Source organism: Chlorocebus sabaeus, chromosome 11 (assembly GCF_047675955.1).
Source record: "Chlorocebus sabaeus isolate Y175 chromosome 11, mChlSab1.0.hap1, whole genome shotgun sequence".
Taxonomy (NCBI): domain Eukaryota; kingdom Metazoa; phylum Chordata; class Mammalia; order Primates; family Cercopithecidae; genus Chlorocebus; species Chlorocebus sabaeus.
The window spans coordinates 39,861,471-39,875,935 of record NC_132914.1 but is presented as its reverse complement, the minus strand read 5'-3'; the positions used below and the strand labels follow the sequence as shown (position 1 = coordinate 39,875,935).

Here is a 14,465-nt window from a genome sequence, read left to right as displayed (position 1 = left end):
GCAAGTTTTGTTTCTCCTGATAAGCTGGCTTGTTTTTATTTGCTGACTGTCAACACTCTTCTTGATTCTTGTTTTTTTTTTTTTTTGAGACAGAGTCTCACTCTGTTGCCCAGGCTGGAGTGCAGTGGCATGATCTCGGCTCACTGCAACCTCCGCTCGCCCTGCTCCCTGCCGGTTCAAGCAATTCTCCTGCCTCAGCCTCCCAAGTAGCTGAGATTACAGGCACCTGCCACCACGTCCAGCTAATTTTTTGTTTGTATTTTTAGTAGAGACGAGGTTTCACCATCTTGACCAGGCTGGTCTTGAACTCCTAACCTCATGATCCACCCGCCTCGGCCTCCAAAAGTGCTGGGATTACAGGCGTGAGTCACCACGCCCAGCCAAACCCTTAGTTCAGCTACAGCAATTGCTCAGAGTCTCACGATGGACTATCATTTCATACAGTACTAACTTTATTCTTGATTCTTTTAGGTTTGTTTTGGCCAAACTCTTAGTTCACCTATAGCAACTGTTCAGAGCCTTATGATGGGCATTTATTTCATATACTACCAACTTTATTCTTACTTTTACTTTCCTATCCTTATTTTCCTTTTACATAAAATTCCTGCTCCACTTATTTAATCCTATTTTATTAAGTGTTTATTTCATTAAGCTGCCTCAAATTCTTTCTTGAATGAAGAGATAATGGTGATATTTCAGAGAAAAGTACTGGAGCCTTAAGCCAATTCATATTAGCTCCTGATAGTGGACTGCATGCATCCCTTTAACTTTGTCTTCAGTTACTCCATGTTGGAAGCTGAACTATGATGAGAGATACACTCCATAGATATCAGCAAATGCTACAAATCTTATCTTTTTAAGCTTGGAGAGTCAGTTTACCAACACACCACTGTGGATGTGTTTGATTTTGATTCCAAACTTCAGAGACACTGTAGGCATTACCACATATAATTGCAAATTCCCGTTAGTATTGTCTTAGGTAGGCTTGGACTATTTAACAGTCTTCTAACAGACCAGTAAAACTACCCAGCTAAATTGCAGTCATGAACAAGTAAGTAGTTATTGTTTTAATTCTCTAAGTTTTGGGGTTTTTTGGTTTTTTTTGGTAATGCAATAAGAGACAATAGAAACACCACCACTGTACTTAAACTCTTCATCCCAAAGTTTCCACTGATGTGCTCATATTAAAACTAAAAGGTCTCATTCTTCTTATCCTCTACTATTGCACGTTAATGATTTATAAACAAGTTTTTCTTAATATTTTGCTATTTGTTTTTCATATCTTTTTACTTCTGTTTGCCCCCTTACATCTTCACAGCTACCACTTTCTCTTTCATTTTTGTTGGTTATTGTTCCTTAAATGTGAGTGTTCCTCCTAACCTTAATCTTTTTTTCTATTTTTATTTGGCTCCAACCAATACAATGAATATAAAAGTCTCTAAAATCTGCCTCTTTCACTTATTGTTCTACCTTCTAACTAACACACTGCTACTCATTAGCTATTCAGCTATTACCTCAAATTCATCTCACTCATGATCTTTGTAAGCAGACACTACCTCTGTGCTTGACAGCAAGGTAAAAGGTTGAAAACATTCCTGCCTTTGTTGTGACTTGCTAAAGAAAATGAGTTCCAAATTAGGATGGAGAAAAGAAACCAGAAAAAAAAAATTCTGAAAGTGGCAGTACAGAAACCAAAATCCCTGTCTATATATTAATAAGTGAAAGAATACATGGGGAAAAAAGGAAATAAAAAGGAATTTCAAATACTGGTTCCATATAATGTTTTTCCCATTGAAGTGAAATCAAAAGCCGGAGAAGCAGCTTAACATTCCACAACACACTCAGGAAGTTCTGCAAGAGTTTCAGAGTATTTGGTGACTCCTTGAATGCAATGGCTGAATGCAATCTAATAGGATCTTTTAGAAATACACTTTCTTGCTGTTGTGTTTTCCTGCTAAAAGAAATGATAAATCTAACCAGATTCATCCAATCCTACATCAAGTGAACCCAGGTAGGAAAAAAGGACACTGCAGGGGAAAAAAATAACATAATCATAAGAGATGATAAAGTTAGGGGCTATGTCTTGCAAACTATCAGATTCTCAGTGCAGTGCTTGGCAAACAGGGACAAACCAGGTATTTTTGAGTGCAAGTCCCATCAAGAAACAAACTTCACCAACACAGGTAGTACATTCATTTCTTCTTCAACAGCTGAATATTTGAAGAGAAATTAAGATATAAATAAATGAAGATGTGGCTACATAGATGACGAGAAAATTCTTTTACTGGATCAGAGATGAAGATGTGGGTATTTGGGACTCTTGGTTAGGAAAAACATGTTTCTCAGAGATCTACTGATTCACTCAAGAACATATGAATTAGAAAATGGAGAGACACAAGAAAAATGTTCTCATGTTAAAGACACCAAAAAATACCAGAGAAAAGAAACAGGTAGAGGGGTAGAGAAAGCATTGCATCACCTCTGCTTCCCTCAAGATCTGTCTTTTGGAGGTCAGAGTTGCAACAAGTTAAAGCAAAGGCCAACTGACTGAATACTTGGAAGCACACTTCTGAGTAGAGATCTCCTTTAATACATAAGCTAAAACCACGTGGGCACACTTTTAAATATATAAGGAAAACACCATCTGCACACATTATGAACGTTTGCTACTGACAGAATATACTAAGTGCTAAAACGGGGATACAATAAAATTCCTATGCATATGGCATTAATTGATTTGTTTTAGAACCTTGATCATTAAGATGCCAGAAAAGCTATAGCTATAATCTTAGGATTTAGCTACAAAACTCATAGCCAAAGCTCTCCTGTGAGTAAACAATGGATCCTCAAACAAGAAGAATATGTTATAGAATCTAACTCAACAGCGCATTAATAGTCTAGATCAAGTGACAGCCTAAAATGTTTCAGGGAACTATTAAATTATAGTTTAGGGACTCCACATGATGTAACTCATCCCCATAAACCTTCTCCACTAGCATCCTTCACCTTCTACTAACCCTTCAGATGTCACCTAAAATGTTTACTCCTATTTAATTTCTTGTTTGTCTTCCTGACTAGATCACAAACTCAGAGGGCAGAGATTGAATCTGTCTTGCTTGGCAAACAATTCATGTTCAATACATGTGTGTTGATTAAGAGATGTACGTATTGAACACAACATAGTGGGCTTCAAACCAAGAAATGCTACGATATTTTGCTGCTAAGAGAATGACTTTATCCTCTCTTCCTGTTGCCTAATATACATGATCTGAAGATAAAGCCTTATTTCTATATTCCTATTACTTCTTCAAATATGCACAGAAAAGCCTTCACCTAAAAGCAAAATTAAAGTTCAAAATTTTATCAGAATTTCGGCTATATTACCAATAAGTCTAGAATAGTTTTTTTAAAAAAAAAGAATTTCAGTTATAATCAAAAAATTCATGGAGACTTCAAATTTTACAGCCAACCAGTCTTAAGATATATGTCTTCTTCTATTAGATTGACATTCAAAAATGAACTCTATCTTCCAAATATACTTGTCTCAAAACAGTACTTTTAATTCTTGTACACTTTCAGTTATCTTAGAAGATGTATTTTTTAAAACAAACACTAATGACTAATAGTATGTTTTTTAAAAATACCTTCTATTCTTAATAATGGTCGTTGACATAAGAAAAATAAAGGAAGCTAGGCCCAAAGTTAGAGCTACAGAAAAAACAGAGGCCAAGCAAAATAAACAATAAACTTGCAAATTTTGCAAAGTAAAAGTATTTTAAAATTCAACCAAAATGTCACAGAACCTAAATATGTAAGTATCTCTGATAAATGTGGGATTAATCCCTAGCAAATGTTTAAAATGAATTAACAGAGAGGTAGTTTCATCTCTAGGAGCCACAGTGGATTTACAACAACAAAGCAAGATAATCTCTATGTTACTGTTTTGATAGAAGAAATATTTGTAACTTAAGAGTTTCAAGAAACACCTGAAGGGTCTTCCTTGAGATTCTCAAGTGGAAATGAAAATAAGATAATAGTAAAGATAAGGGATTATAATTGTTGAATAGCAACAAACAATGCTAATAAAAGGTTCCGGTTAACAGATCTCTAGAGGTTTCCACAGTTGGCCTTATGCTCCTCAACATAAATTATTAACAAATAATACAAAACATATCCGGCATACTTAATTTGCAGATAATACAAGCTGCTCTTATCGGGTACTAATATACAGAATCGCTAAATGAGATTTCGAGAATTCTATAAAACAGAACAAGCTAAAGTTAATTAGATAAAATGTAGCATTTCTAGTTTTTTTTTTTCAGTGCATTAACTACACACAAACAATTGCACCTGAAAAAGTACAGCTGAGAGGCATTTGTTCACGTATTTTGTTTACGTGAAAATAGCTTAGGTTTCAGGTGCCTACAATCCAGTAATGAAATGTGGTTGCTAAAATAAAAATTCACTTCTGGTATTATAAATTACAAGAAACAGAAGGAAAAATAGGGAAAGCAAAAGGTCTGGAAACCATGACAAATAAAAGGAACAGCAAAATAAACCAAATATATTTAAACCTGGAAAAAAAATCATGAAGAATATGATAGTACTCCTCCAATATATAACAGGTTACAACATAAAAGGAAGAAATATCTTTATATATGGCTCTAAAAAGAATAACTAGTATTAAGTAGAACTGAAGAAGATTTTAATTCTTTCATAAAGAATGAGCTATACAGAAGGAGTAGATTGTGATTTAGTAAATTTATCACAAGAAGTACTAATACTTTAACAAAAAATGGGTGTGGGAGACTGAACTTAGTGATTTTTTCATCACTTTTAATGTTATAGCTTAAATAAAAGGCAAATGATAAAAGTGTAAGATAGGAAAACACTGGATCATTTCAAAGAGGGAAAAAAAGAAAATAACTATTAGAATTGACAAATGTGGAGATATTTAGATTAATTACAATAAAAATAAACTTCGAGTATACGAGGTAAATATAAAAAAAAATTTACTTGGGAAAGCATCATAATACACAGGGAGAAAGGAAATGAGGTTAACTAGGACAATCTGCACTGCTAGCATGTGAACATGGACAACAAAAAGGAACTAAAAATAATATTGAATATCCAGGTCAGCCCAACTAAGTTATAGTAAGAATATTCTTGCAAGTAAAGTACAGGATGAAAACAAATTTGATTTAGAAGGATAATTAGTTTGAAGAAGTACAAAGTTCCAGAAGATTAACTCAAAAGGCTAAGTAGAAAGATTTAATTAAATGTGTGTGTATGTGTGTAAGCACAAAATGGGAAATAAGCAGTTGAATTTAAAAATGTCGTAAAATCACTATAGCCAAACCAATAGTGATCATTAAAATAGGAAAAATTAATCTAAAAGTATGAACAGAAAGGAAAAAATTGTTATTTTTTTAAAATGAGGGCATAATTATTTTAATCTGTTATTTATACTTATAATAATATTTTAAGTCTTTGTCAAAATTTCAATTTATACCAGAAAACTTAATTTTAACACGTGGGTAATTATCCCAGCTTAAGTGACTGATAAGTGAAGAACCCCGTGTCTTAGTTCTCTTTTGAAGAAAAGCCAGGTGCTGCAATATTTGTGACATTTAGATTTAATGCAAAAACTGGTATCTGAAATAGGTCAAATAATAACTTTTCCCATGTATTATTTAAAATACGATCTCCATTAACTTTTTTGCAAGATTTCTTATGTAATGATTCTGAAAACAGGAAAGGAAAATAGAAAAAATTTTCATAGTTCAGCCCAAGTAGTTAAGGAATACTTGAAAATAGAGTTTTCCCAGAATAAACTTTTTCTTGATTAAAGAACTTTACTTTCAAAGCTAAATAACTTAAGAAAGAAAGAAAGAGAGAGAGAGAGAGAGAGAGAGAGAGAGAGAGAGAGAGAGAGAGAGAGAGAGAGAAAGAAAGAAAGAAAGAAAGAAAGAAAGAAAGAAAGAAAGAAAGAAAGAAAGGGAAAGAAAGAAAGAGAAGGAAGGAAAGAAGGAAGGAAGGAAGGAAGGAAGGAAGGAAGGAAGGAAGGAAGGAAGGAAGGAAGGAAGGAAGGAAGGAAGGAAGGAGAGAGAGAGAGAGAGAAAGATAGATAGATGCAGGCATTAACAAAGTCATATGCTCTGTTTCATTCAATTTACCCCATATTTTAGTCTACCAACTTAATCTTTAAATCACTCCAAATATTAAAGGTATCAGCCCTCAAAGGATGAGTGAAGGATATTGGAGACCCTAAGACAGGAGCATCACATTATGGCTCATCCACATTTCATCCCAAGACCTTAAGAGTTTTGGCCACTAAGAGGCCCAAAGCAGGTCAACAGAGAGAAGATGCTTTCCCCGCAAATTTCCGTTTTTGAGGATAAAATAAAAGCTAATTCACTAATAACTACCCTTAATAATTTCATTATAAGCTGTCAAGTAAGAATCTCTTTTAAGCTTCTTTTATTCATGTTTTGTTAAGAAGTTTTCATAATCAGTTTCCAAAGATACTTTGTTGATGAAAATCATTATTGGATATGGATTTAAGTCATACACATCCCAAAAAAAGATCCTAAGGGCAGGGCACAGTGGCTCACGCCCATAATCCCAGCACTTTGGGAGGCCGAGGCAGGTGGATCACTTGAGGTCAGCAGTTCGAGACCAGCTTGGCCTATATGGTGCAACCCCATCTTTACTAAAATACAAAATTAGCTGGGCCTGGTGGCGCATGCTTGTAATCCCAGCTACTAGCGAGACTGAGGCAGGAAAACTGCTTGACCCGGGAAGCAGAGGTTGCAGTGAGTTGAGATCACATCACTGCACTCCAGCCTGGGTGACAGAAAAAGACTCTGTCTCAGAAAAAAAATAAAATAAAATAAAATAAATAAATAAATAAATAAAAATTTTTTAGGGTCTTAGATGGTATCTGGCTAATTTTGGATATGTCTGTGCATGTGAGCATTCATAAGAGCTTAGAGCAGGGGTGTCCAATCTTTTGGCTTCCCTGGGGTGCACTGGAAGAAGAATCGTCTTGGGCCACACATAAAAGACAAACAGTAACAGTAGCTTGTGAGCTTAAAAAAAAAAAAAAATTTTCACAAAAAAGCCTCATGTTTTAAGTAAGTTTACTAATTTGTGTTGGGTTGCATCCAAACCCATCCTGGGCTGCATGTGGCCTGCAGACGGGGGTTGGACAAGCTTGGCTTATGGATTATCTTCTTAAGGTTTTTCTTTTTGTGGTAGGGGTGGGGTACATAGAAGCAAAAGAGAAAATACTTGTATACTTGTTAACATTAGTCTCCACAATAAAACTTTCAGTTACCTAGAACTGTCCCAAGCACATTTTGGACAATCAGGCATATATATGTAAGTGGCTTATTTATTTACTTATTTATTTATTTTTAGAGACATAGTCTCGTTCTGCTGCCCAGGCTAGAGTGCAGTGGCATGATCACAGTTTACTGCAGGCTCAACCTCCTGGGCTCAAGTGATCCTCCTGCCTCAGTCTTCTGAGTAGCTGAAAATACAGGCATACATCACCATACCCAGCTAATTGTTTAATTCTTTTTTTTAGATACACGGGTCTCACTATGTTTGCCCGGGCTGGTCTCAAACTCCTGGGCTCGAGTAATCCTTCCACCTTGGCTTTCCCAAAGTGCAAGGATTACAGGCATGAGCTGCTGTGCCCAGCCTGTGTTTGTTTTAAATCCTTAAAATAACCTTCTTATCTCTTGCATAATCATGAATATGCCTGTATCCAAAAATATGTTTTTTGGGAAGCCCCACTCTATCTATCTCTGCAAACAGTAGACAATAAATGTTTGCTAAACTCAACAATCTTGCAACAGCTTCAAGGGAAGACAATCTGATGACTCCAAATGGTTTTCCATCACCTTCATCATGTAAGAGGCAAAGGCTGTTAAATTAAAACTCTTATTATTTGAAAAAAGACAGTTAATGAGAAGGACACTCAAAAGGAAATATCCTGAACTTTTCTGATTTCTGCACCTTGGCTCATAATTCCTTCTAACTAGAAGACGCTTCTTTACTTGTAGAAATCTGAAATAAGGCTGAGCCCAATGTCATCTCCTTTATGACATGTTCTTACATCCCCAGAGTGTAAATTAATTTTTCTCACCTTGACATGCTCATGTCAACTCATTTATGACATACCAATTTATTTTATATATATTAACATATTGATAAAGTTGACATTAGCTGGTGAGAAATACACACATATATTCTAGTTCTTTAGTGACAGGGACGTCATTAACACTAACACAGTGCCTTGCATACAGAAGGCACAAGAAAATGTTTTATGAACAAGTTCCACCGCAGGCTGCAAAGATAAGAATGTTTTCTCTAGAAAAGTAGTTTTGTCATTGATTTATTCAAACACATACTAACAACTCAGCCAGCATGACAAGCTAAGATTGTACAGAATACCATGTAGGTTCAAGCATGCCAAATTAAAAATAAAAATAAAAATAAAAATAAAATAAAATTGGGGGTTGGAAAAGAGTAAGGGAGGTTTTCATTCTAAATTTTACAAGGTTGGCCGGGAGCAGTGGCTCCCGCCTGTAATGCCAGCACTTTGGGAGGCAGAGGTGGGCAGATCACGAGGTCAGGAGTTCGAGACCAGCCTGACCAACATGGTAAAACCCCATCTCTACTAAAAACACAAAAATTAGCCGGGCGTGGTGGCGCACGCCTGTAATCCCAGCTACTCAGGAGGCTGGGGCAGGAGAATCACTTGAACCCAGGAGGCGGAGGCTGCAGTGAGACAAGATAATGCCACTGCACTCCAGCATGGGAGACAGAGCTAGACTCCGGGGAAAAAAAAAAAAAAAGTCCTCTTTTACATGCTGAAGAAATTAAAGGCAAAGTGTCATACAGAATGCCACTTCAAATAGTTTGAAAAAAATGTGTGTGTATGGTGTTTGTTATACTATTCTATCATCTTTTCTGTAAGTCTAAAATTTTTCAAAATAAAAAGTTTAAAAAATAAATCTCTTACACCTATAAGGAAATCTGATTCAGTACATTCCCATCAGAGGAGACTGTGAGAGAAAAAAATGAAGTCTTAAAATACATACTTCTATGTTGAGACTGATGGAAAGAGTATGATTTGCTCCTTTCTGGAGAGTAGCTTCTGCTACTGACACTGGAACCAGATCTGCTGTGTGGAGAATCCTTTCGGCCAACAGGTGATTCTCTGAAAAAAGTATTGTCCCTTTTATGAGGAGACCGCTCTCTCGCATAATGGGAAGAGTAGAAACTTTTTCTTCTAAAGCCATCTCTCATTTCCCTTTGGAAAAAAAAAAAAACGTAGAATAAGTTAATTACACTCTATACCCTATATATAAAAGCACAACGGCAAAAGCTCTGATTATAAGCTACTCTTTAAATTGTACTCTTGGTTCTCTTTTTCTATCACTACCTAACTGCTGAAGTGAGCTAACAAAATGAAACAGTATCAGTGAAATATGATTTAGAATGTACCCTTTTTCAGTTTGGAATAGAACCAGGTGGCTAAGTGCAAAAGTTACTTTATTTTAGGCAAGCACAAATTCTAAAGTTTAAAAAAAAGCCTGTCATATAGTTTCCATTTCTCTTTGCCATTAACAATATACCACACAGGTACCATATTCTCAAAAATGCTTAGAAATGCCAACAATTTCCCAAGTAAGACACTTCATGGCCAGTTACCCCCTTCTAAGTATAGAAACTACTGGTTTTCAAGGGATATGCAATTTTGCCCACCCATCCCCAGGACAATGTGGCATTGTCTACAGGTATCTTTGATTATCATAATGGGTGAGGGGAGTTCCATTGATGGGTAGGGACCAGGACTGCTGTTAATTTCCTACAGTGCCCAGGACATGCCCCTGACACTACACACCAAAAAACTCTTCAGTCCAAAATGTGAATAATGCCAACACCGAGAAACCCTGCTATATACCTATTAAATTCTTGTTCTCTGAGTTTGCATCCTCAGTACATAGATTGTTGCCCATCTCTAAATAACTACTTTTTATAAATCACCTCTACTTTTATAAATTAAATTTTTTTTATTGAGAAATACCATCAACTCAAAGCACCAAGTAAGCCCTAGTAGTAAAACCTTATAAAGCAAAACCATTTTAAAATGTCAAACCAAATCAAAATTACTAAATGGAACCATCATCAACTGAGCCTCTATTAAAAGAACACTTAAGAGTCAAACAGGTTTTAATCCATGATTTAACAAATGTACTGCAACATTAAAGATATTAAATTTCAGACAGAAGAGTGCTAAGAGACAAACCAATAGCATGCAATTTCAAGTGCTTGGAAAATCATTTCAGCATCTTGATTGGCATTCTATAGGATATAAATAGGCTGTTGTCCTAAAGTTCATTTGAACACTAGCTGATTAATACCCCAAATATATTGTCCCTTCAGACACAAGTAAGTTTCCCTGGGAAAAAGCAGAAAATAGCTTAAATTCATTTATGGTAAATGAACTGGTATAGAACACTAATACCGAAATAGAGCATTAAGGAATTCTAGCACTAGAATTCCTTGGTCACTAAAACTACAAGGGACACACCAACAGCACTGGTTAGCCAGAGTGGTGACATGGTTGTTATTAAACAAAAAGCTTTTGGAAATTGTGTGAGGTGCTGGGACCCAATGGTGAGCCAAATGTACACAGTCCCTGCCACCACAGAACTCTCAGGGTAACAGGAGAGGCTGACATTAGACAAATATACATAAAACATGTGAATGCAGTCAAGAATGGATGTAGAGAGACTAACAAGGAACCTAACTTAGTCCAGGCAAGAGACAGTGGTAGCTTAGATGGGACAGGAGCAGGCGAGGGGTCACAAATTTTACATGTACAAGAATATACCCTCTAGACTTAATGGGATATAGTTAATGTTTTTACTAATGAAGTGTGAAAGATGGGATGCCAAGCTGATTCCCATAATTTTGGTATGATAGATTAATGAAATTAGAAAAATAAATTTGAGAAATGAGGATGCAAGTGGGAGGTCCAGATTTTGATGGGAGCATGTTATGTTTAAGATGTTTGTGCAATATCTAGGTGAGCAACTAAAGATAGTAGTCTAAACCTCAGAGCAAGTTTTTGGCTGTCAATATAAATTTGTCTGTAAATAGGCAGTACTTAAAGCCTGGTGCAGATGAAAGCAAAGGGAAAAAGGATAGCAGGCCTAGAATATGGGGCTAAAAAACTACCATGAAGAGAGAAATGGGCTATTGAAGATTGAGTGAACAGCCAGAGAAACATTAGAAAGGAGAATGCATTTATCATGGAAGCCAAGGAAAGAGTACACCAACAAGGAAAATAAAGGTTTCCTACATTGAAGTTAAGTGACTCTTATTGGTAACTTGCTTACAGGATAGAGAAGAGTAGGCCTACATTCAGAGGAAAGATTGCCTACCTTCCTCTAATGAAGAGACAAAATGTTGAACTACAGTTTCCGAATCTGACACCAGATGGCAGTAAAATCACAGCAGTTCAGAGCTATCAGTGGCCTGAGGTGGCAGGATACACTTGGGGGATGTTCAGTGTCAAATGTTAATAGCTCAGAACAGAATAATATCTCTTCTCCCCTTCACACCAATCCTTCTCCTACTCCCCACCAATTTAGGTAAAAACATCACAACAGGCCTCAATTTTCATAAGTATCCTTTTTGATAAAGTGGTAACATTAGCCATTTTTTCAGATGTGTGTGTATGTATTACATTGTATATAGTGTCCACTATATGAACAGCACTATGGGGAATTACTCTTGCTTTGAAGAAGCTAAGTGTATTGGGAAGGATGGTAGGGTGAGAGGGGGTGAGAACCAAATGTTTAAGAAGGCTGGTACTTTGTACCAAATGTTTAAGAAGGCTGATCAGAAAACTGATACCGGTCTTAAGGAAATATGAGATTTAGATTAATATTATCTAACAGAAATATAGCCAAGCCACAGAAGTAGTAGTCATATCTAAAGTAAAGAGAAACAAGTCAAATTAATTTTAGCATTTTATTTTACTTAACCCAATATATCCAAAGTATTACCAACATGTAATTGACATTTAAAAAATTTGGTAAGCTATTTTACATTCTCTTTTTCAGCCTAAATATTAAAAATCCAGTGTGCATTTTATGCTTACAGAATATTTCAGTTTAACCTGACGATATTTCAAGTACTTAAAAGGTACATGCAGTTAGTGGCTCCCATAATGGACAGCATAGATTTAGATGGTGGGAAAAGTATCACAAACTTTAGAAAAAGCAATAACAGATTAAAGTACTACGTGAACAAGAACTGAAGTAGTTAGAATAGTGAGACCTTAAAAAAGCAGTGAGTGAAAAGCAAAGGCAGAAAACGTTTAAAAGAAAAATGACAGTATCAAATACAGCAAGTCTGGGGGAGACTATGCATTTAAGACCTAGGAGTTGGCCAGGTACAGTGGCTCATGCTTACAATCCCAGAACTTTGGGAGGCAGAGGTGGCAGGACTGCTTGAGCCCAGGAGTGTAAGACCAGCATGGGCAACACAGAGAAGCCTGTCTCTACAAAAAATTAAAAAAATAGCTGAGCGAGGTTGCACCCACTGGTACTCCCAGCTATTCAGGGGGCTGAGGTGGGAGGATCACTTGAGCCCAGGAGAGACTGCCGTGAGCCATGATCGTGCCACTGCACTCCAGTGTGTGTGACAGATCAAGACTCTGTCTCAAAAACAAAACAAAACAAAACACAACACACCAGGGTGGGCGCGGTGGCTCACACCTGTAATCCCAGCACTTTGGGAGGCCGAGGCGGGGTGGATCACTTGAGGGCAGGAGTTCCAGACCAGCCTGGCCAACGTGCTGAAACGCCATCTCTACTAAAAATACAAAAATTAGCTGGGCATAGTGGTGTGTGCCTGTAATCCCAGCTACTCGGGAGGCTGAGTCAGGAGAACTGCTTGAATCTAGGAGACAGATTGCACTCCAGCCTAGGCAACAGAGTGAGACCCTGTCTCAAAACAAAACAAAACCACCTAGAAATCATTTGATCTGTCAGTCCAAGAGTCCAGTAAAATTTTGGAAACCAAAGCAGACTGCAAGAAATTAAGATATAGCTAGTGAAAAAGTTAAAAGCCATAACTTTTCTTCCAAAACAGGCTGAAGGAGGGAAGATGGGAGGGAATGATATTTTGAGGAAATATTACTGAAGGCTGATAGAAAAAAGTCAATTCACTATAGAAGGGGAAACTATTAACCCAAGACACAAAAATGTTAATGGTAAAGAAGGAGCCAAAAGTCAACTGGAGAAAGTGAGACAAAGGGACTAAGTAGAAGAGAAGAATATGAAAAGAGTAAATAGAAAAACTCTTATTTCGAGAAAATAAAATACGACAGAGTTCTCATCAGAAGGCCTTTGTCTCAGTAATTACAGAAGTCATCAAAAAAGTAAAGAAAGAAAGAATGTGAATGGAGGCTTTAGGCAGATTAGAAAGTTTTACTGATCCTCTGGGGCAAAGTATTAATTAGAGCAATCCTTCTCAAAATCTACCTCCACAGACCTACCTGCCTCAGCATTTGCAGGAAAGGTGATAGAAATGCAAATTCATGGGCATCAACCCTCACCAGCTGAATTAGAATCTCTAGGGGTGTGACCCAGGCTTCTGGATAAGGTTTTCCAGGTAATTCCTATGCACACGAAACGTTAAAAAGGACTGAATTCTTCACTAGCATGTAAGAGTTATATATAAGTGAATTGTTCAGAAGTCAGAAAGCAGAAGTTCAGAGTTCATGATAAAGGCAAAACAATTCCCAGTGATAAAAGTAGGGCCTGACCATGCCTGTGGATATATAAAGTTGAAAAATACAAGAAAGAACTCGAGTTAAAGGTGGCATTAAATCAGGATACAGAGGCAGACTGGATAGAGAAGACTGTGAGCCAGAAATTGTAATCATCAAGGAAGAAGGAATGGACTGCTGGAAATTCATCAGAGAATACAGTAAGACAGGGTGGTGTAAATGAGGAAGTTCAAAGATGGTGTGGAAAAAGAGGCCTGGAGAAAGTAATGAGGAAGAAGAAATATGCTCGAACTCATCTCAAGAATCAAGGAATTAGAAGGCAAGTAAGTTGGGGGAAAAGTTAAAAATCTCATTCCATTCCTTAAGAACTGATGACCTTGACCAAGTTATTTAATTTCCCTATGCTTTAGTATCCTCAACTATAAAGTGGGGATAATAATACCTACTTCACAGAGTTGATGTGAGGAATAAACAAAATAATATATGTAAAAAATTTAGAACAGAGCCTGGCATACAGCACTCAAAAGATGTTAGTTATGTCTATTTACCCTAGTACCCTGGTATAATTTCCATTAAACCAGTAAAAGGTTTGCAGCAAGAAAGAGCCAGGCATGCCAATACAACTGCTGTATTGATAGCCGCA

General features: G+C 36.6%; 1 protein-coding gene across 22 annotated transcripts in view; it reads right to left on the bottom strand.

The window, feature by feature from the left end:
• The window catches only part of PPHLN1 (periphilin 1), a 120,869-nt gene that overhangs the window by 60,723 nt on the left and 45,681 nt on the right, over positions 1 to 14,465 (bottom strand). For all 22 annotated transcript variants that reach the window (XM_037997249.2, XM_037997256.2, XM_073020630.1 and 19 more), the window contains one exon: positions 9,114 to 9,325. In XM_037997249.2, coding sequence (XP_037853177.1) covers positions 9,114 to 9,325 — 212 coding nt within the window. The remainder of the gene's footprint in view (positions 1 to 9,113; positions 9,326 to 14,465) is intronic.